Genomic DNA, 22,071 nt, shown 5'->3' on the forward strand with positions numbered 1-22,071 from the left:
TGCACCTGCTGCTCATACGACCATCCACCACCTGCTCCCATGACTTCACGTGACTCTGATTGGGAGGTGAAGCAGGTGCTACACCTTGCCCAAGGGTGACCTGCAGGCTAGCGGAGGGAAGGAGCACCTTACACCTCCTTTGGTAGAGGCGCATCTCCACCCCATTGCCCTAATTGTTAATGTATAGCTTCTCTAAAGAAAAATTAAAGATGAAATTTGTCACATGTACATCAAACGTCATTGAAACATCCAGTGGATACATCCTTTTATGTCAATGACCAACACAAGAGACCTTATCTAAAACTCTGCATTATTCAAAGCTGACAATTTTACAGATACGTTTTAGAAACATTTCTGAGGATTAGTTATTATAATTGTCTTAAAGCTTATTAAATGCAATATTAATTCACTCTGTGAGACATCTTGCCATCTCAGCAAGCTTCTAATGAATTAAACAAAGCTGAAAAAGTATTACCCTTTCTATACTCAATATGCTTCCTCAATCTGTTGCCTAGAAATACCAAGTGAAAAGTGTAACTGTTATTTTCCAAAAAAAACAAACTTTAAAAAAAAAATCTTCTTTTCCAGATCGACAAAAATAGCTCTTAATTATTCTCGGGTGACAAAGACAAACCCACGTTCAAGACTAAAGTTGGAAGGACCAATGATGGTGACATTTCACATAGGTTTTAATTCCTCTTTCATAGAACCCAATATTTACTAAAACACAGAGGAGGCCATTTTGGCCCAATGGGTCCCAGGGGAGCAAGGCCATTCATCCCAATGGAAAAGGTCTTGGGCTTTACAAGTATGTCATCAAACAAAATTTTATCTTGGCCAAAGAAGAAGAAATTGTGCTAGATGGTAATTATTTTGTCAAAAGGGGTAGATTTTTAAGGAATTTACTGGAATATGAGAAGTTGCAAAAAGTGTGTGAGGAGTTGTAGAAATCTGGCTGTCAAACCTGGAGCAAAGTATGTGGAAAACCAGAATTGGAGTTGTGAAGAGATCTAGTGGGGTTAGAAGAGATGAAATGGAGTGAAGCCATTGAGGGCTTGAATCATGGAAGTCTGGTGCTGTTGGAAGTTCCTGAAAGTTGGTGGGTACAAGTGTGCTAGGTGAAAAGTAAAAAAAAATGGAAACAGAGGTTTGAATGATCACAGATTTGTAAGAAATGCAAGATGGTTGTCTTGGCAGTGGCCATTTAGAATTTATCACTTTAGACAGCGTTTAGGCTGTCATTATTACTCACATTTGCCTCCCATTGAATTTCTGATTGTGACTATCCGTGAGATTTGCTTCTTGACATTTTAACTCTGAGCTGCATGACAGGAAGGGAAGAAGCATTCTGCATGAAAGGTACAGCTATTCAACCAGGTCATGATGTCTTCATAACCAAGAGGAAAATGTGAGAGGAAGAAATATAGCCCCGTTCACAACCTTGGGATCTTGAAGCATCTGACAACAACTAGAGTGCTTTTGAACTGCAGCCAATGTTAAAATGTTAAGTTATTCTGGCTTATTAAAATGGACTTTCTAAAAATAACTGCTAGTGCAACCAGCAGCTAGCAGGAGAGCAAAACTAAATTCTGAAATGAAAACAATAAGATTATTGGAAATGTGCAGCGTCTCTGGAGAGAGAAAACATTCCTTTTCAGCTTAATGAGCTTTGATCCGCACTGAGAAAAGTTAACAGGAACCAAATTAACTTGCAGAGGAAGTGAAAAGGAAATAAAAACAGCTGTCGGTGATATGGAGGGCAAAGAATTAAATGACAAAAGGTATGATAGTGAAAGAGATTGATTATAGAGCAGGCAAACAAACAGGTTGTTGGACTATAGTAATTGTGATTCAGAGGAACAGAATTGTCATTTGAAAATACCAAATGTGAATCCTGAAAATCTGAATTTAAAAGATGTTGGATATATGCATTATCCATGATTGCTGAACTGGTATGTCTGGGAATTTCCTGAGAGTAGTGACCCCCTGTGCTCACTGTACTCCAGCCGCTGCATCCACGCTTGCCATAAATGGATACTCCAGTAGCAGCTGCTCGAGCAAAGACAGACTGGCCAGATTCTGCCTTGTGAAAGCCAGCAGCACTTTACCAGATATTTTCTTCTTACAGGTCAGGGGTGGAATGGAGGGCTCGCCACTTGTCTGGTTAGTGTCAACTCCAGCAGCATTGAAGAAGCTTGGTGTCATTCAGGACAAAACTTCACCAGCTTCATTCACACATCCACACCTACATTTGTTCCTTCCAACGTTTCGAGTGTGTCTAGAAAATGCACAGTTGCAACTTGCCAAGAGCACTCCAGAATCGCTTTCTGTGCTAGTAAAAAGTACAAGGGCAAAAAGCAAATACCCTGAAACACCTGCTCCTCTGGAGTTGTGTACCTTTCTCGTTTACCCTTAGTTAGTGGATCAAAATCCTTGCGGTGTTGTGGGAGAACATTTACACTAAGGTACAAGAGGGCTGACCTCCTCTTTGTTCAGGGCAATGAGAAAAAAGCGATTAAATATTGATTCATTATGGAGAATAATAGAAACATGTATGCAGTTCCGAATGTTTTTGCCACGGAAGCATTGCTTTACCTGTCACTGACCCATGCTTTCAGATAAAGATTTTTTTTGCTTAGCGGTTTTGTTTCTGGTTGAGTGAGATGGGATACATGGACTTGGCTACCAGTGCTATCAGAGAGATTGATCCGCACGGGGAGGATCGTATATTCTGTCCTCACATGGGCACACTACTTGGGCACTGGGGTGTGTGGTGACGCGTGCGGTCTGCCCCCCAGCACATCTGAAGTTTGTGTTGGTTGCTGAAACAAACGTATTTCACTGTATGTTTCAATGTGAGTGTGATAAATAAATAAATAGAAATATCTCATCTTTCCTTATTTCTTCTCGCAACACAAATCCAAGGAACCTTCATGTGCCCTCCCTGCCAGAGATCCCCGTACAGTTGGGATTGCTAACTTAAAGCTTCTCCTCTTCACACTGGTACCTTGACTGTCAACACATGCATGTCAGACACAATCCATGCCAACCAGGAGTCATATTGTCAAGAATTACAAATAAATCAGGGAAACGCATTGATTTCAGGCAGATTTTGAGGGAATTCTGTTATAAGCATTCATTAAACCCCAGCTACTCTGGTTCATCCTGTACACACCCTTGATCTGCCCTTGCTCTTTCCCTCTGATGACTCATGATCTGAAGCTTCAATTAATTCAAAAGTGTTCCTAAAACTCTGCTGGTTTGGGGCTCACGATGGATGCATTGTAATCCGATCTGATCAAAGGTTGCTGATCATTGTCTATGTGGAGCCTGGAGGTTGGGCACGCTCCGGTTTCTGTTATTCTAAGGCTACGTCCACACTAGACCGGATAAATCCATAACCGAAGCTTTTCTCTTCATTTTGACCCTCCGTTCACATTGAAATGGCGTTTTCCTCCCCCGAAAACGGAGCTTTTCAGAAACGCTCTCCAGAGTGAATAAATCTGAAAACGCCTAGTAGCCGGCATAGTGTGTGCGGGGTAACCGGCTATTTTTAAACCCGCTGTCATGACGTGCCGGAACAAATGGTGGTGGCAGTGCGGCATCTCATTGTTTTCTTGAACACAACCTCCAACACCACAACAATATCTGACAATAGATGTGTGACAGCCTAATGTAACATTGTATGGAAATACAAGATAACACTGATGCAAGCATGTTTTATACACTTAACAAGGTGCTTTATTAATGTATTGCTTGTCCAAACATTCAATAGATGGAATTGTCACTTTTGCCCAGTAACTCGTTTTGTTGCACATGTTAAATACAGCGAAATAATACACAAAGACATGGCAAAAGCAAAGGCAAACAAATGAGGTAACAGCAAATTTCACTTTTGCCCAGTAACAAGCTTTATTGCATTTAGTTATAGCTGTCGTCCCTTTCATCAGTGAAGAGACTATGGCTGTAGGAAATGTTTCTGGACAAACACGCACCAAGTCTTTCATTTGGCAATTTCCTTTAAAGTTTTTCTACTCTGTAACTGGACAAACGCGCACCAAGTATACCGTTTCCTCTTCACTTGTTTTCTGTAGATGTGTCTTGCGCATGCCCAGTAGGAGGATATTTGCCCAAATATCTGTTTTAATGTGGACAGAGGTATTTTCAAAAACACCTAGTGTGGACGCCTGTCATTTTTATGTGAAACCGACGTTTTCAAAATTATCCGGTCTAGTGTGGACATAGCCTAAGTCATTGTGAGTGTGCTTAGTATTGTGGTTAAGTTAAAAATCACTTAATGGCATCACAAGCTCAGGAACATTGAATAATCATTCCACCGTAGCAGCCAGGGAATTTTAAATTCAAGTAATTAAGTGGGTCAACAACTTTAACAACGGCTGGTACCTGTAACAATGTAACTGCTGGACTAGCGTCAAGGAGAAAAGAATATTTAGTTCGCTGGTGTCCTCCTGGGGAGGGGATTTAGCTTCCTTACCCCAGCTGACCTGTAGGTGACTGCAGCCCAACCAAGTGATTGACTCTTAACTGCCTCCTCTGTTAAGTTTGGATAATCAAAGCCAGCCTTAACGCTGATGTTCCAACCTGGGACTGGAGAAACATTTCTCCTTGTACTGAATGGCAGAACCTCGGCTTAAAGCTTAAGATGCTGAATGTACTGAGTTACTTTCCCAGTATGAACTGGGAGTTGTGTGTATGCTAAACCAAGTTTGCTCCCTTTCCTTGAGAATTTAGTGAAGTAGTTGGAGCTTTTGTGGAAGATTATTCTGGTACCATTCCATAAGTGACCTGATTTGAAACCATGCTGAGAATTGGAGTTGTGATAACAAGGCTGTTAAATTACAAGGCACTTAAAGGATTATCACCACTAGCATGCTATAGTGGTAGTGCAGTTGTATAGCCTAAGAAGATTATTGCCGTGCTTGCCCTCTGCTCAGTCCATCCAAACTAACAGTAACGCCCATGTGAACAGGGCAAGTATATTTTAAATGTCATTCCCATTTGCTCTTCATTGGTAATGTTAAAGCTATACAAGACCCTGGTCAGACCCCACTTGGAGTACTGTGTTCAGTTCTGGTCACCTCACTATAGGGAGGATGTGGATACTATAGAGAGAGTGCAGAGGAGATTTACAAAGATGTTGCCTGGATTGGAGGGTATGCCTTATGAGAATAGGTTGAGTGAACTTGACCTTTTATCTTTGGAGCAACAGAGGATGAGAGGTGACTGGATCAAGGTGTATAAGATGATGAGGGGCATTGATCATGTGGATAGCCAGAGGCTTTTTCCCAGGGCTGAAATGGCTAACACGAGGGGGCACAGTTTTAAGGTGCTTGGAAATAGGTACCGAGGGGATGTCAGGGGTGCATTTTTCACACAGAGAGTGGTGGGTGTGTGGAATGCACTGCCGATGGCGGTGGAGGAAGCGGATACGATAGGGTCTTTGAAGAGCCTCTCAAATAGGTACATGGAGCTTAGAAAAATAGAGGGCTACGCAGTAGGGAAATTCTAGGCAGTTTCTAGAGTAGGTTACATGGTTGGCACAACATTGTGGGCCGAAGGGTGTGTAATGTGGTGTAGATTTCTATGTTCTATGTTCATTCTGTCTCCCCAAAAATATAAAAACTGAAAATACAGGCCTTGTTACTGCCTACGTGTAAAATAGGAGGCATGATCTCAATGGAGGAACGTTCTAGATCCTGATACCATTGTGACTGTTTCACCAACAGTTGACCCTTTTCCTTTCATCCCTTCTCATGACATGTTGGGTGACTGCCCCTTTAAGAGGGGAGTTTCTAAACCTGCAAACAAGGATGTTCTGATGCCAATGCAATGAAACACTAGTAGAGAACTGGAGCCTCACTGCTAAAAGGCGAGCTCAGTAAGCAGTTGGGAGAAAGAGCAGAAAACAATATTTTTAAAATTGCAGGTAAATGTGAAATGCAGCTAAGCAATGCAAATTGTGAAGCGTGAGTTTTTCTTTGATTAGATCTCTTTGCGGAGGGCAAGTATGGCATTAATCTTCTGATGCTCTGGCATTGCTCATAACTATGCATGAGTAGTATCTTCTGTGACAGCCATGGCTTGTGCTTGGATGTTCATATTGCTAAATGATTGACTGGTGTCAGAGACATTATCCTTTTACATAAAGTGAATGCATCATGTTTATGAGAAGCTCTTGGGTTTAGTTTCCTGTTCCTTGCTGAAGAGTTGTTGTAGATTCCTTTAGTAAGGAATAAACTCTTAATGATACTAAAGTAAAACTACTACTGGACATTTGAAGTGAAAACTTGAATTGCTCTAACCCCTTAGCAGGTCAGCAGTACCAGTGATAAGAGAAATGGAGTTAATGTTTTGTTTAAGACTATCAAACACACAAGGCCGGAAGTATTATCTCTTTTCTCTCTCTCTCTCTCTCTCTCTCTCTCTCTCTCTCTCTCTCTCTCTCTCTCTCTCTCCTCTCTCTCTCCTCTCTCTCTCCTCTCTCTCTCCTCTCTCTCTCCTCTCTCTCTCCTCTCTCTCTCCTCTCTCTCTCCTCTCTCTCTCCTCTCTCTCTCCTCTCTCTCTCCTCTCTCTCTCCTCTCTCTCTCCTCTCTCTCTCCTCTCTCTCTCCTCTCTCTCTCCTCTCTCTCTCCTCTCTCTCTCCTCTCTCTCTCCTCTCTCTCTCCTCTCTCTCTCTCATCCATCTTATCTTGATCGCCTTAGTATCTCCAGAATTTCCTTTGCTTTTTAATTAAGTATCGATTTTAGTTTTGTGAGGTGGCTTTGAAGGTGATTATCACGTTGTCTAGCTCCGTATGAATCCAAAAGAGACTGCAGATGCTGGAGTCTGGAGCAGGAAACCATCTGCTGGAGGAATTCAGTGGGCCAAACAGCAGCTGTGGAGATGAACGGTTATAAACTGAAACATTGACAGTTCCTTTTCCCCCACAGATACAGGCTTGACCAACTGAGTTCCTCCAGCAGGCTGTTGCTAAGTTTATGGTAATAGTCTCTTGTTGAGTCCCCCATAGATGCCCAAAACACTTTGCCAAATGTTGGTGAGGCATCCCCTGTAGGCTGAGTAAAATTCCTTTCCCTTGTCATGATTGGGAAATGTCACTGTGATGCAAGGTAATGAATGTCAGAGTTTGTGACCATAGCAGTTGTTGACTTGATGTTTAACAATGAGCTGATGAGAGAATAATTGTTTCACAATACTGGAATTGGATATTTGCTTTACAATTGATGTTTAAATCAAAATCAATGAAATATAATTAACATTGTACATTTTCTTATGTGATAACATGCTGTTCACATGATGTTGGCCTTCCAAGTGCATTGAGAACTTTTCTATTCAGAATACTAATTTCTTGTTAGCTTGTACTTAAATAATTTTTTCTTTTTTTCTACACAGGAAATAGCGAACATTTTGGCCCAGAAACAATTGCGTGCCATTATTTTGTCTGTAAGTCTGGGGAAAAAATATTATTTAGAAGTTACTGTTAGTTCTTTTATTTTAATTGTATAATTTATTAGAAATGGATTTTATTTAAATAGTATTTTTAACAGTGTAGGATGTCTTAAGTACTTAACAGGAACAAAACTGGGTTTAAAATTGGCATTGACTTAAAGGTGGTGAAAGGATGGTCAAGAGTTGAATTGTAAGAAGGGTGCTAAAATGGTGAGTGAGACAGAAGTAGAACTTTGGTGTTGCTGTCGGTGCTGGAGGTAGCAGTAGGGTTGGGGAATATTGGGCTGGAAATGTTATCCTTTGAGAAATAGATTCCAGATTCAAGTACGTTTATTATCTAAGAATGTATAAATTATACAACTTGACATTTATCTACTTACAGGCAGCCACAAAACAAGAAACCCAATTAAAATAAAATAAAGACCAACACCCAGTGCACAGAGAAAGAGGGAAAAAAACAGAAATCGTGCAAGCAGTAGAAATGAGCACAGCTCTCGAACCAATTTGAGTCCAAATAGATCACATATGAGCAATCCTGCTGGCTCTTGAAAAATTATAAGAAAGAGACATAAAAGGCCTTTTTTTTTTAATGGCCCACACATTCCCCTGAAGCAGCAGAGTAGGTCAGGAAGGGGGCACCGGAGAGAAGAGGCTGACAGCTGAAGGGATGATGGTGATGGGGCTGTGATGATGGGGATGAGCAATAGGCATAACTGTTGTAGGAAGGACTTTAGTAGAATACTTTCTCTGTACTCAGGCCATTGTTTATGTGGTTAACAGTGGGCAGTGTGTTGAATGTTCCTCATGATTGCCTCAATCTTGTGTATGAGCAAATTAAAGGTGAGAGACGGCCCGGTGGCTGGTACATTTGTACCATATTCATAATGGTCAGAGTTCCAAACCACGCAACCAAATAATCTCCGGGGAAAGGCAAGAATTCCAGGATTTGGAAAATATGTGACAAGTCAAAACTGGACCAAGGGACAGCATTGTATATGCGTTTCCTTGATTTAAATCTCTTGCCTCTACAATGTGAATGTTAGCATCTTACAAATAAGCACCCACTGGAGGTTCCTGCCAACATGTCAGATATGTGCTGCTGACCAATAGATTTAAATCTGACAATAAGAATTTCTGAACTGACTGCTGTTTGAATGATGTTTACATTAAACAACTGTATATAGAAAACCTACTGGTGAATTCAAAGTGAATTCAGAGCTATTGTTTTGAATTATGTTCATCATTACTAACCCTCTTTGGATTAAGCTAGCAGTTATACATGTTCAGCAAGACCTGGTAGGTTCTTGGGAGAATTCAAATAGAATGAAATGTTAAAATCACATTGAATTGAGACAAATCTACTGGGAGCAGTACTAAAAAGCCAACTGTAGTTACTGCAGGAAGAAAGCTGACAAAGGGCATTACATTTACACAGAATGATTCTTAAATCATAGTGATCATTTGGAGAAGCTGTAATTTGCTTGTAATTCTATATTGATATAACCTCCCAGTATCGTTCCATAGTGGCTAGTACATTTTGAAAGAAGAAAACGAAGGAGCAGTTTAGGAGGTGATCTGCAAAGCCAAGGAGTTTAATAGTAAAGCCCAGCCTGAGGGGTGGGGGGTACTTAATGCACAAGAGGCTGGAATGATAACATGACTGATGATTAGATTTACTCAGTAAACCTATGTCTCCTGTATATGGCTGAATGTAAAAGCTATTTTTTTATAGTGCTTCTATAAAGTGTGCTGGGGTATGACACCACAATTATAGGGAGCTTTTGTGTAGATATAACGTAACAGATTCACAGTCATGTTTTACACAATAAATTTGTGGAACTTGCACTGCTGGCAGCAATGAAGGTCCTCCATCTCTGTCTGTCCGTGGCCGCTCAGATGTCGAAGGATTCTTCATTGCTGTTTCCATAACAGTTTTGTTTGCCCAGTCAGGGCTGTTAACCCTGCGCTGATCCCCCAAACCTGGAGAACCTCGTAAGTCTGGCCTCCACCCTTTGACCTGTTTGGCATGGGTGACCCTGCCAAGCGTAAGGACCTGACTCCGGCCAGCATAGCCCCCAGGGTCACTGAGCCGCACAAGCCTCTAAGCCATGACAAGGTTGTGGTCCTCTTGGAGGGTTTTTGTGAAAGTCAAGGACTAAGTCTGTAGAGTTCTACCATTTTTCACAAACAAAATGTAAATGTTGGACTGGAATAATAAAAACAATTAATAGAAGGAGTTTTTAAAAATTCATATTATTGGAATAAAGTTCATATTGGAAACTTATGAGAATAGAGGAATTTGAGAGTGATTAAAACTTAAACAAAGGGAATATACTGTATGTGTTTCACATTCTGCCTGCAGTACCTATTGTCACTGGAAACATTTTTCAGACAATCTGATTCATGCTCATGTCGTAACAAATTTACTGAGAGTCCTGGATGGAGTAAAGTTGTAAGACCGTGCAGCTCCTCAATATTTTCTGTGTCTGTTGTCAAACTGATCCAATACAGTTATTGCTCCACAATTTACCTGACAATGTGGAAAATTTCAGGGCAAATCCAATGAGATAATAAGGCCATAAGGCAGTGGAGTAGAATTAGGCCATTAAGTACATTGAGTCTGCTCTGCCATTCTGTCATGGCTGATCCCGGATCCCACTCAACCCCAGACACCTGCCTTCTCACCACATCCTTTGATCCTCTGACCAATCAATTTCCACATTAAATATACCCACAGACTTGGCCTCCACCGCAATCTGTGGCAGAGCATTCACAGATTTACTACTCCGTAACTAAAAAAAAAATCCTGCTTACCTCTGTTCTAAAGGGTTGCCCTTCAATTTTGTGGCTGTGCCCTCTAGTTCTGGAAACATCCTCTCCACACCCACCCAATCTAGTCCTTTCACCTTTCGGTAGGTTTCAATGAGATCCCCACTCATTCTTCCTCAGCACAGCTTACACCTCCACCCATCTTCATATCATCTACAAACTTTGCCACAAAGCCATCAATTCCAGTATTTAATTCATTGACAAACAATGTGAAAAGTTAGCCCTTAACCACTGGTGTAGTGATGGGAGATGTCATCAGTGTTATCAAGTGGTACTTCTGTCACCAGTAGCTTGCTCACTGACGCTATGTTAGGAATCCATTACACACCCCTAACTCCAACCAGCCTCAGCCCAAAGGTGACAGAGGAGAGAATTCCAAAGGTGAGTGCGTCATCAAGGAGTCCACAGGTAAAACTGAGCTGCTGGATATCAGGCGAAACCGCCTTACTGGCCAGGTGCATGCAGCGTACAGAAGAAGATTGTTATGTTTACTGAGAGTCAACTATCTCATCCACATGACATTGTGCAGAAACTGCTCAAAGCAATCTCTTGGGTACTGCCATAGACAATAGGTGCAGGAGTAGGCCATTCGGCCCTTCGAGCTAGCACCGCCATTCACTGTGATGATGGCTGATCATCCACAATCAGTATCCCGTTCCTGCCTTCTCCCCGTATCCCTTTACTCCGTTATTATTAAGAGCTCTATTGAACTCTTCCTTGAAAGCATTCAGAGAGTTGGCCTCCACTGCCTTCTGAGGCAGAGCATTGCACAGATCCACAACTCTCTGGGTGAAAAAGTTTTTCCTCAACTCCGTTCTAAATGGCCTACCCCTTATTCTCAAATTGTGGCCTCTGGTTCCAGACTCCCCCAACATCGGAAACATGTTTCCTGCCTCTAGCGTGTCCAATCCCTTAATAATCTTATATGTTTGAATCAGATCCCCTCTCACCCTTCTAAATTCCAGTGTATACAAGCCAGTCGCTCCAATCTTTCAACATATGACAGTCCCGCCATCCCGGGAATTAACCGCGTGAACCTCTGCTGCACTCCCTCAATAGCAAGAATGTCCTTCCTCATTTCCAGGTTCTTCACCAGTGCTGTTGTGATAGCACATTTCACCTGTTCAAAAAGTTCACCCCAAGTCTACCCACAAGCCTTTTTATTTATAATTCTATTGAAGCCGGTGATAGAATGTTGAATATGGAAAGAAGCCTACCTCAGAAAATTAAAATTAACCAAATTCTAATCTTGCTTTCATGGAAGGTTTGAGCCTGAATTGTCTAACTTTATAGGCCATTTCTTCAGTAACTGCTAGAGCTGAAAATCGCAAAATATTCATTACTGTTCTCTTCTTTGGAAATGTGAAAAACACATATTCATCTAATTAATATTCTTAGGGAATTGGCCTGTAAAATCATGAAACTTCAAAAGAATATAATTTTAATTTTCCAGTGAAGGTTTCTTCTTTAGTGTTTAACATTCTATCCTTTTATTTGAAGAGATATTTAAAATGACTTAACGTTTAAAAGGAACTGGTCATTTGGGTGAGCATTCTTGTCATTTGTCTCTTAGATCCCAATAATTGACAACTTTAGGAGAAATTCAAAAATACAAATTCCTTTCTAGTGACCTAGTCTGGAGTTATTGCATGGGCACATGAAAGAGTGAATTTCTGATGAAAGGAAATTAAAATATTCATTAATATAGTGAGTTTTAAGGCCTCCAGTCACTTTAAAGCAACCCAAAGTTTACTGTGTTCTCTAATAGAGAAAGAGTGGGTTTTTATTCAGTGTCTGGCAGAGTAACTCTTGGCTTCAGTGCATTAAGGCTGGTATAGGGAAAGGTCTCTCAGGCTCCCTGTTTCAGAGCACTACTTAGTGGCCTTTACCAGAAAACTGGAGGGTTGGTTCTGGGTTTGATTTTGTTGCTCTCTGCATTTTAACAGTTTGCCAATACCCACCATCCGGTTCAAAACAAAAATGCCTGCTTGGCTGAGGTACCAAAAGGCAAGTGGAGTGCATTGACCCATCATGTAGTGAATCATTACCAAGCCCCGTCCCCCAAGTGAATGGGAAAGAAATGACTTAACAAAGGAGAATTTTAAAAACTTAATGGGACAACAAATATTGTTATATACAAATCGTGCTTCACAAGGGTTTACAAGCACTTTCCTACCTATGCAGTCAGTAAGTGTGTAAGTGAGAATGCACTATGAACAGACTGTTAACATTGTCCTGAGAAGAATTCTTTTCTATGCGACAGCACGTTATTCGTGGAAACCGAAGCATTCAGACCGAAATGGCTCACCAGCTGTATGTCCTCCAAGTGCTGACTTTTAATCTTTTGGAAGACCGAATGATGACAAAGATGGATCCGCAGGACCAGGTGAGTATTTTATACGATAATGAAAGTATATAAAGGTATGTTGCAAGTGTATAAAACTTTGGTTGGACTCTGCTTGGAGCACTGTTGGCAGTTCTGGTCACCACAGAAGAGGCGCACCAAGAAGTTGCCTGAATTGGAGAGTTTTAGCTACGAGGAAACTTTGGACAAATTTGGATTGATTTCTCAGGAGTGTTAGAGGCTGAGGAACAACGTGACACAAGTTTATAAAATTATGAGAGGCATAGATGGTCAGTCTTTTGCCTGGGGTGTAAAGGTCAAATACTAGAGGGCAAGGGTTTAAAGTGAGAGGAAAAATTTAAAAGAGATGAATTTTTTTTACAGAAAGTAGTAGGTTTCCCAGGGAGAAGATAAAGCAGATACAATAGCAGCACTTCAGAGGTTTTTAATAGGTTTCAATAGATACATTTGCAATAGACATCCTGAAATTCTTTTAGATAGTTGATGAACAGAAAGGGAATAGAGCAGGGGTTCCCAACAGTTTTAATGGACCAATACCAATAAGCAAAGGGTCCATGGACCCCTGGAACAGAGAGACGTGGATCTTGGCAGACAGGGTTAGTTAGATTGGCATTGTAGGTAGATTTGGCACCAACATGATGGGCTAAAGGGCCTGTTCCTGTTCTGCCTTTTAGTACAGTGATCTGAAACACGAGTTTATCCAGCTCTCTTTCATTCATTGTCAACTAATGCTCTATTTGGAGCTTTCTTCATCGCACCAGCTGCCAAGAGCCCTGTTCTTCAGACTGCCGCAACGGGATTGGAAGTCACTTTGTCGCTGCAGTATTTGAATGCATTTAATTTTTTTCTTGCTGATCTTGAGAACAGGTGCATTGTTGGCATGGCTGATGTTTGTCATTCATTTCCAGTTGTCCTGAGATAGAGGAATGGCTGGGCTTTGTCCGTTATCGATTACTAACAGGTTCTCTTTCTCAGGCTGAGAAATCTCAGATAAAGAGAACTTTAGCTTTCTCAATATATTTTCAAGTGTGCATCGTGCTATGACAATAGATTTTCTGAAGAACTTAATACCAGGAGCGGATCATCTGATTCCTGAGCCTTTGCTGTGCTCTGGGGAGATCGTAAAGGATCCTCCGTTCTAGTGTAGCTCAGGCTGACTACCTGCAGCTAACCTGTGTGACTTAGGGCAGTGCTTAAATCTGATGTCCAAATAAGAACACCGTCTCTTATAACATAAAACATAATTTAGTTTGCTGAGCAAATCAATTTAAGTAGCTAATAGACAATAATGTGAATGCATCAGAGGTTGTGAAATCAGCTTTTGCGATACTGTTTTGGCCTTGGTCTTCTGATACATTAAAAAAACTAATTTGCAGCACTTGGAGAGGACAGTGAAGATAATCTCAAAGGAGTTAGATTGTGAAGAAATGCCTTTTGATGAATTGCACAGCTGATCTCACACCCATTACCTTCATCCTGCTCTATTTAATCGTTTCCTTCCTGATTTGCTTTTCAGGCCCAAAGAGACATCATTTTTGAGCTACGTAGGATTGCGTTCGATGCAGAACTGGAACCGAGCAACAGTGGCAGCATTGAGAAACGAAAATCTATGTACACCAGAGATTATAAAAAACTGGGTTTCATTGTAAGTTCTCTCAATCACCAAAGAAGCACTGCAAGAGGGAAATACATAAGGTTGTTTTAAGAGTTCTTTTTTTTTCTCGGAATCCACTCTCTTCTAACTCTCACTGTATTGATCAGGATCCTCTCTGAATTGAAACAAGAATAGGGAGCAATTCCTTATGTTCAAAGGTGGGATGATTATGCTGCAAAGCCAGATAATTAATTATATTTATTTATATTCCAAATTCATTTCCCAATCATGTTTAGCACAAAATCTTTTCCTGTCTTTGTGTCAAGTCGATACTTGTATCATCCATCATGTTAGAGCCAGGAAGGTGTTTATCTTCAAATTAGGCTTGAAGACCAAGCTTTTTGCCCAAAATTGACATAGTTGGATCACATCTACAAATAGGCAATCATTATTTATACAGAGCAGAAAGCACCACATCTTCTGAAATGATTCATTACATCTGCAGTGCTGGTTGAGATCGTTGGCTCTTGGCATGGCAGAAATTGACAACAAAGCAATTTAAATTTAAAATAGTTTTGCTCAAGTAATAGCAATATTCCTGCTTTGTGCCTCCTTGAACTTTTGAATTCCTAGCAATTACCTTTGAATCCCAAATTAATTCAGAATCATTTCCATGAATAAATTAGCTTTACTTATCTATAATTATAAGTTGCTTTTTCCCCTACAGTGTAAAATATTTCTGTTCTGTTGTGGATTTAAGAACCTATTTTCTGTATTGACAGCTAAATCTTACTTAATTGTGTTTCATTATTTCCATCAGTTTGCTGATTATTTTAACTACTTTGCATATGTTTTAAGTAATCTATAATAAATTACCAGCAGCTTCAATTTCAGTATTGAACATTGCTGTTAGTTTTTCATGGTTTGTGACTATATTAACAGATCAAAGCATGTTGGTAATTAATTGATGCAACTGCTATTCTGAGCGAGTTTGTAACAGTAGGAAATTAATTTCTGTGTTAGGTAACATGGACTCCTGAATTCTGAATAGTGCCCATAATTTACATAATGACCATAGCCTCTGGGCTTAATTTTTCAGTATCCACCTTGAGGCAGAAACAAGCAAAGTTCATTGCTACGCTGCACATAGCTGCCTGCTTCTTTTTGCACAAAGCTCGTTTGATGGACGGAGTTACTTTTGTTTCTTCAATCGTTTCTGGATTTATTTAGTTTTAAATCCACCTGTTCAAATGTGTGATTAACTAAATACACCTGCAAAGTTGCTATCGCCACGATTCCTGGCAGTAGGAATGGGAAACCGTTTTTTTTTCCTGCCTTTTATTTTCTTGACGGCGAGGGCTCTTGGCAGGATGCAGTTTCAGAGAGCACCTCTAATGTTTCCCTCAGCAATGATTGCCTTGTCTTTGTGACTGTCTCAAGCATCTTTGGATTAGTGCATTGAGGCTAAGAAAGGGATATTAAGAAAAAGGAGATACTCTAAACTAGTTGTTCTCAAGTAAATCAACAAAAATGCAGCTTCCTTCTTTCTGTAACTACTTTTTGAGTTATGAACCTGCAGAGTGGCCATGAGGTGTGTGGAATAAGGTAATCAATCATTACCATAAGAAATAAGTCGGCAGCAACGATGAGCATTGACTTGAGTTTACGAGATCATAAGTATCACTGTCAGAGGTAAAAGAACACTACCTAATATACAGGTTTTGTGTGTTTTTGGTTTCTAAACATGGATTTGCATTAATCCTGGTTAACTTGGTGTCGTTTCATTCTTGTGACTAACTTCTTGCATCCATCATAAGCCTGAGTTTAGTTCAATGCTGAATGTCACACATTTATTTCCCCCAGCCCTATAAGTGCCTGTCAGCTCCAATCCTCCTCTGTGTAATGTTCATGCACTATATTATTGATCTTGAATTCCTCAGCAGTTTGCAGGGGAAAAAAAAGTTAAAATAAATCATCTGTGGCTGAAATGGCAGCTTAGTTTGGAATGTAAGTCCTGGGCTCTGGGCTCCAATTAGACACTTCCAATGTTGAGAGTGTTACCACTAAACCATATTTGAAGCATGTGCTCAGATTCATGGCTGGTTTTTGATATGAGCTAATGACGGGGAAAGTGCCGGCTGTAAAATGATTTCAAGAGTGACTTACATATCTTTAAATTCTGTGACTTGATCTTTAAAAGTTCTGAACAAAGAACTTTAACCCCTCTGTGCAGCTCTGTAAAAGCTTTTGGAGCTAATATTTGAAATTGCATGCTTGACCTTTTCCGTTGGAATGAACAAGAAATTGAAGTATGTATTTGACATTTCAAATTTTTGTTGTTGACATTTTACTGTTCAGTAAGAGCTGATGAAAATTGAATAGTTAAAGCTTTCAGAATTAAGCTGGTAATATGACGAGCGGGGAAAGGACCTCAAAACAAACAGATTTGTAAAATAATTTCCAACTTTTTATAGTTGTTACAACTTTTGATTTATTTCTTGTTTTGTCATTTTTATTTCTGCTAATGCACGCTTGCTTTGTGATGGTTTTTAAATAATTCAGAGACTTAGGGCACTTTTATATGATTAAGAGTCTCATTGGGCTCGGATTTGCTGCCAAAATAACTGTGAACCTAATGGTTCTCTCCATTATTGATAAGTAAATGGCACCACATCGTCAGATAAGAGGCAGACAAGCAGTTAAGCCAAACTCTAAAATACTGTTTAATTTATGGCTTTCTGCAATTAGCTTGGCAAAATAACATCTCATGATTGAAGTGCATTGAATCGTGTGTGGTGAAATAGCATTTGCATTGCAAATCCAAGCTAAACTTGGGACAGCAAGTTAAAGTAATATAGTTAAACTAAAATTACAGTTTGTATGCCCTTTTAATTACTGCCTCTTTGAATCAGGATAGGGTAAGGGTGAAAATAATTTTTGTACTCTAGGTATCAGGCTTAAGTTGCTAATTATTGTAAAAAAAATGTAATTTTCTTTTGTATTTCACTTTTCTGTCATTTTTTTTCTGCTCCATTTATATTTTATTTTTGTCCCTTTCCTCTCACCGTACCTGGATTCAAAGGCCTTCTCAAAATGTGAATTTTTCTTTCCCCATCAAGGTCAAAAATGATAAATATGCCAAACTGTGCCTAGTCTTTTCCTCATATTTGGTTTCTTTGCTCACCTACAGCACTGTGAATGATAATCTCTTGAGTGAGATGGCCATTGGATTGGAGTCCAGTGCAAATCAGAAGGAACAGTCCACCTTAAACAGGGCTATCTTTAGAATAAGTGCAGGGGAGTTCTCCATAGTTTTTGGTCAATCAACTCTCATTTCACTCTCACTTTCACTTTTCTCCTTCTCTCCTTTCTTATCCCAGGGTTAGGGTAGTCCAACGCTATAAGGCATAGATGTAGGTGGTGGGAAACATCTAAAAAGGGCTTGAAGGGCCAACATTTTCACGCAGAGATTGGTGAGTATATGGAATGAGCTGCCGGAGGAAGTGGTTGAACCAAGTAGATTAGTATTGTTTAAGAAGCACTTGGATAGTTACGTGGAAGATTTGGGCCAAATGCAGGAGATTGGGGCCAGCTGGATGGACACTGCGGCTGGCATGGAGAGGGGCCAAATGGTTTGTATCCAAGCTCTATTGCCTTATGACTCCGAGTCAACCCTCATGATCAAAATTGACCACGTGGACATTTTTACCTTGTTCGTGGGGCATTTGCTACGTACAAATTGGCTGTCTCATTTTCCATCTGACTAACTGCATATCAAAACTACTTCAACTCCTGCCTCAGAGGTGACCTGGATCCACTCCAATTTGCCACAGCAGGGCAACAGCAGATGTGATTTCCCCAGCTCTTTACTCTTCTCCGGGATTCTCTGGGCATCAGGAACTTGAACATCATTACCTACAACCTTCAAGGCCTGGGCTTCTGTACCTCCATCTGCAGCTGGGTGCTTGAATTTCTCATTAACAGACCTCAATCAGTGAGGATTAATAACAACATCTCCTTGCTGACCATCATCACAGGTGCACCACAAGGCTGCATCCTGAGCCCTTTGTGTGTGTGTGTGTCTGTGTGTGTGTGTGTGTGTGTGTGTATCTGTGTGTGTGTGTGTATCTGTGTGTGTGTGTCTGTGTGTGTGTGTGTCTGTGTGTGTGTGTGTCTGTGTGTGTGTGTGTGTGTGTGTATCTGTGTGTGTGTGTGTGTATGTACACACAGACACGCACACCCCTGTGTGGCTAAGCACAGCACGCAGTGCCGGCTTCAAATTCACTGATGGATGAAACTCAGGTGGTGCTGCGTCAGCTTGTCAGTGTGGGCTAAGGTCGTGTGGTTGAGTGGCTCCTTTTGCCCACCGTCAACAAGTCTAAAGAGCTGATCATTGACCTTAGGAAGGTAAACTTGGGCCAGTTTCAAACTAGATTCTATCTAGAATCATGTGAATTCTACCATGGATTTTCCATTGACCCCACCAGGAATTCTGGCCTTTGACGGCATGCTCTACTTTGCCAAGCATCACCAGAGCGTTGTGGAGTCAGCAGCTTTAGATTCCTCGCCATTGGCATGTTGGATGACCTGTCCTGGGCCCAGCACAAAGACGCACTTGTAGAAAACATCTTAACTTTCTTAGGAGATCAAGACTTGTCATTGAACACTCTAACGGAGTTTTATAGGTGTACCGTTGAAAATATCCTGATTGGTTGCATGATGGTCTGGTTTGGCAATTTGAAGACGCAGGAATGTAAGAAGCTGCAAAGAGTCGTGCACTCTGCCAAATACATCACAAGCATACCCCTCCCCACATCCACAGGAGGCACTGACTCTAAAAGGTAGCTTCAATCATCAAAGATCCTCACCAGCCGGGCCACACCATCTTTTAGCTGCTACCATCGGGTAAGAGATAACAGAAGCCTGGCGTCTCTCCATCATGTTTCAGAACATTCATTTGATCATTTGGTTCTTGAATCAACCTACAAAGCCATAATCACTGCAGTTGAGAACACTATGACCACTTCATACTAAAACTGATTTTGCTTTTTTTGGTTCTAGGCATGTTTTCTTGTAAAAACAAAATTGAGTACAATTTATGTTAATTTGTTTTTCTTGTGAATGTTTCTTATTTAATGCTATGTCTCTGTATTGCTGTAAGGTTATTCATTACACCTGTTGCATACATGTATTTATGCATAAAACGATAAACTTGACTTTTGATATTTACTTCTCTGTGTAAAAGTCATTTTGGGATGTTTTTAAAGTCATGGCCTTTCAGTTTTCTCTGACTTTCCCCTTCTTCTTGACAGATATCCAGAAGGAGTCCTAGTTACAGTCTCCTCTATGGAGATTGGGCTTTTGCAATGCAAAGTACTATGTTAAAAACAGAGTAATTATTCTGAGCTTCCAGCTGCCTATCATTTCGGCTCTCCATCGCTCTAAACCTACAGTCTGTGGCTTCCTGTGCTATTACAGTGAGGCCCAATGCAAGATTGAAGAGCATCACCTTATCTTCCACTTGAATAGCCTTCTGGTCCAAGAATACTGATGCCACCAAATGTGGGTAGCTCTTGGTGACCAAAAGGAGGTCAAAGGTCACATTTGGATCCGGAAGCCTCCTTTAGATAAGAAGACCACTTCAATCCTGAATAATATCAATTCCCAACCAACCTCCGGGCTCACTTGAAGGAGATTCAATGCCAATCATCAAAGTGAATTGAATGTTTAGAACTAGAGAGGGATTATTGCACAGCTGTGGGGAAAAGACAAACGAGTGGGGTTGGTTACTCTTCCAGAGTCGGTGGAGCAAGGAATCTCCTTCTGTACTTCTGTGATTTCAGAGTAGATACAATCGGCTTGACTAATGTGATTGTAATTACGTTTGCTGTTAATCAAAACGGTGAAAGTCTGCTTGTTTCTGAAGTTGCTGCTTGCTGTGTAACTTCCCTTTACTTCTTCTTTTCTCTAGAATCATGTGAATCCCGCTATGGATTTTACAGAGACCCCGCCAGGAATGCTGGCCCTTGACAACATGCTGTACTTTGCCAAGCATCATCAGGATGCCTACATTAGGGTAAGGCCTGTCATTTAATCTCTTTCATTGTCAATGCCAGCATTGTGGATGGTTTTACAACCGAGTGATGCTGTCTGAACACTCCTGCAATGCAATGTGGGGAGTCGGAAAGTTGCAGCTTCGTTATTCAGAGATGCCTTTAAAATCCAATTGTACAGAAAATGCTGGGAACAACAGTCAGTGTTCCACAGAAAGAAAAAACAGAATGAAGATAAAACACCGCGTCAGGAATTTCTGCAGACCAAGGTTTTCTGAGCCAAAATATCAAGTCTGTTTCTCTTTCCTGTGGTGGTGCCTGACCTGCATTTTTCAGCATTTTCTGTCTTTATTTCTGATTCCCAGAGTCAACAGTTCTTAGCTTTCTGTTCCCATCTCCTATTTGGGGCACTCACCTCAGGAATAATTTATTGACCGTGAAGTGATTTCCAGAATAATGGCTTGTATTCCTGTCCATAAAAGCTGTTTTATGATCAGATTGAAGCATTTCCATGAAAAAAAGGATTAAATTGAGTCACTGGAGAGAAACTATCCCCACTGCAAGAGGAATCCATGTTGAGGGTCTCTAATCTTAAAATTAGGGCCAGGCCACCAAACACCGGAAATTGGGAAGCATTTTTCCCACAGAGGTGGACAGGAACATCTGCAATTCTTTTGCCCCCAGAAGGCTTTGGAGTCTGAAAAGGCTGTCAAGGCCAAGGTTGATATTTGTTGTGTAAAATTACTAAGCTTTGTGGGTGAATTAAATTCTGATGTAGATAAGTCATGATCTAATTAAGTTGGCTGCAGGGCCTGTATGACCTATTCCTGTTTCTGTTTACACCACAGGCTACATGCTCAGAAGCATGGTATTTGCATAATTTATTCAGTTATCAAAGCTAGTCATTGCTACATCAACTCACTTAAGCCAGGGTCGTGATTGTAGCTGATGGAGTGACATAGAATTTTATAGCACGGTGACTGGGTATTCAATACCACAGATCTACACCAGTGTTACTTTCTGTCAGGCAAATACCTAATCCTTTTGTTTTTATTCTGCCCCTTTCTCCCTTCTGGAATCTTCTGAGATGTGTACGTGCAGATGAGCTCCATCTCCTCTCCGCTTGCTGGCTGAAGAAGCTTCTCCCCAGCTTCTGTGCGGCTTGTTTGTTTCCACTGTATATTTATGACCGTTACCTTCAGCTTCGCCCACAAGTAGAAGAGTCGCCTTCAAACAGCTTCATAATTTGACAAGCATCTTTTGGGCCACCTCCTCCGTGCATTAATTTATCAGTGTTTCTGTGGAAGTGACTCACCGCATCAGCATAAAATGCATTTTGTGTCCATTAGTATCCCCTTGGCAGCAGGAACAGCTGGGGCCATGTGCCAAATCTGAAAGATCAATCCAATTTTAGGCTTTATAATAACTTCCAAATGAAAGCCAGGAGTTTCATGGCTAAGCTAATTCTGTGACATCTGATGCACAGATAGATGAAGTAGTCTAATTTTTATAAATTTTATTTCCTGCAGGAGAATACGGGGGAGGGGAAAACTCCAGTCACATCCTGACTGACCATTTGGAAATCCCAGTAGTTCACCGAGCGATGTTTGCGACTTCCACTCAACCAGTCCCCAATTCCTACACTCTTCTACTCACCTTGTTCTTGGTTTCCTCTTTTCCTTCCCTCTCACCTGGTCTCTCATTCCTGTGTTCCCTGAGCACTTGTAGTGGGGTCAGTTCCTGCAGCCTCTGAACTCTC

The 22,071-nt window shown here is 40.8% G+C and overlaps 1 protein-coding gene across 1 annotated transcript in view; it reads left to right on the top strand.

The window, feature by feature from the left end:
• The window catches only part of elmo1 (engulfment and cell motility 1 (ced-12 homolog, C. elegans)), a 206,427-nt gene that overhangs the window by 75,674 nt on the left and 108,682 nt on the right, over positions 1-22,071 (top strand). The window contains exons 11-14 of the mRNA XM_063069851.1: positions 7,415-7,465; positions 12,564-12,686; positions 14,182-14,310; positions 20,231-20,335. Of these exons, the coding sequence (XP_062925921.1) occupies positions 7,415-7,465; positions 12,564-12,686; positions 14,182-14,310; positions 20,231-20,335 (408 nt within the window). The remainder of the gene's footprint in view (positions 1-7,414; positions 7,466-12,563; positions 12,687-14,181; positions 14,311-20,230; positions 20,336-22,071) is intronic.

The sequence above is a fragment of the Mobula hypostoma genome, chromosome 17 (genome assembly GCF_963921235.1).
Source record: "Mobula hypostoma chromosome 17, sMobHyp1.1, whole genome shotgun sequence".
NCBI lineage: Eukaryota > Metazoa > Chordata > Chondrichthyes > Myliobatiformes > Myliobatidae > Mobula > Mobula hypostoma.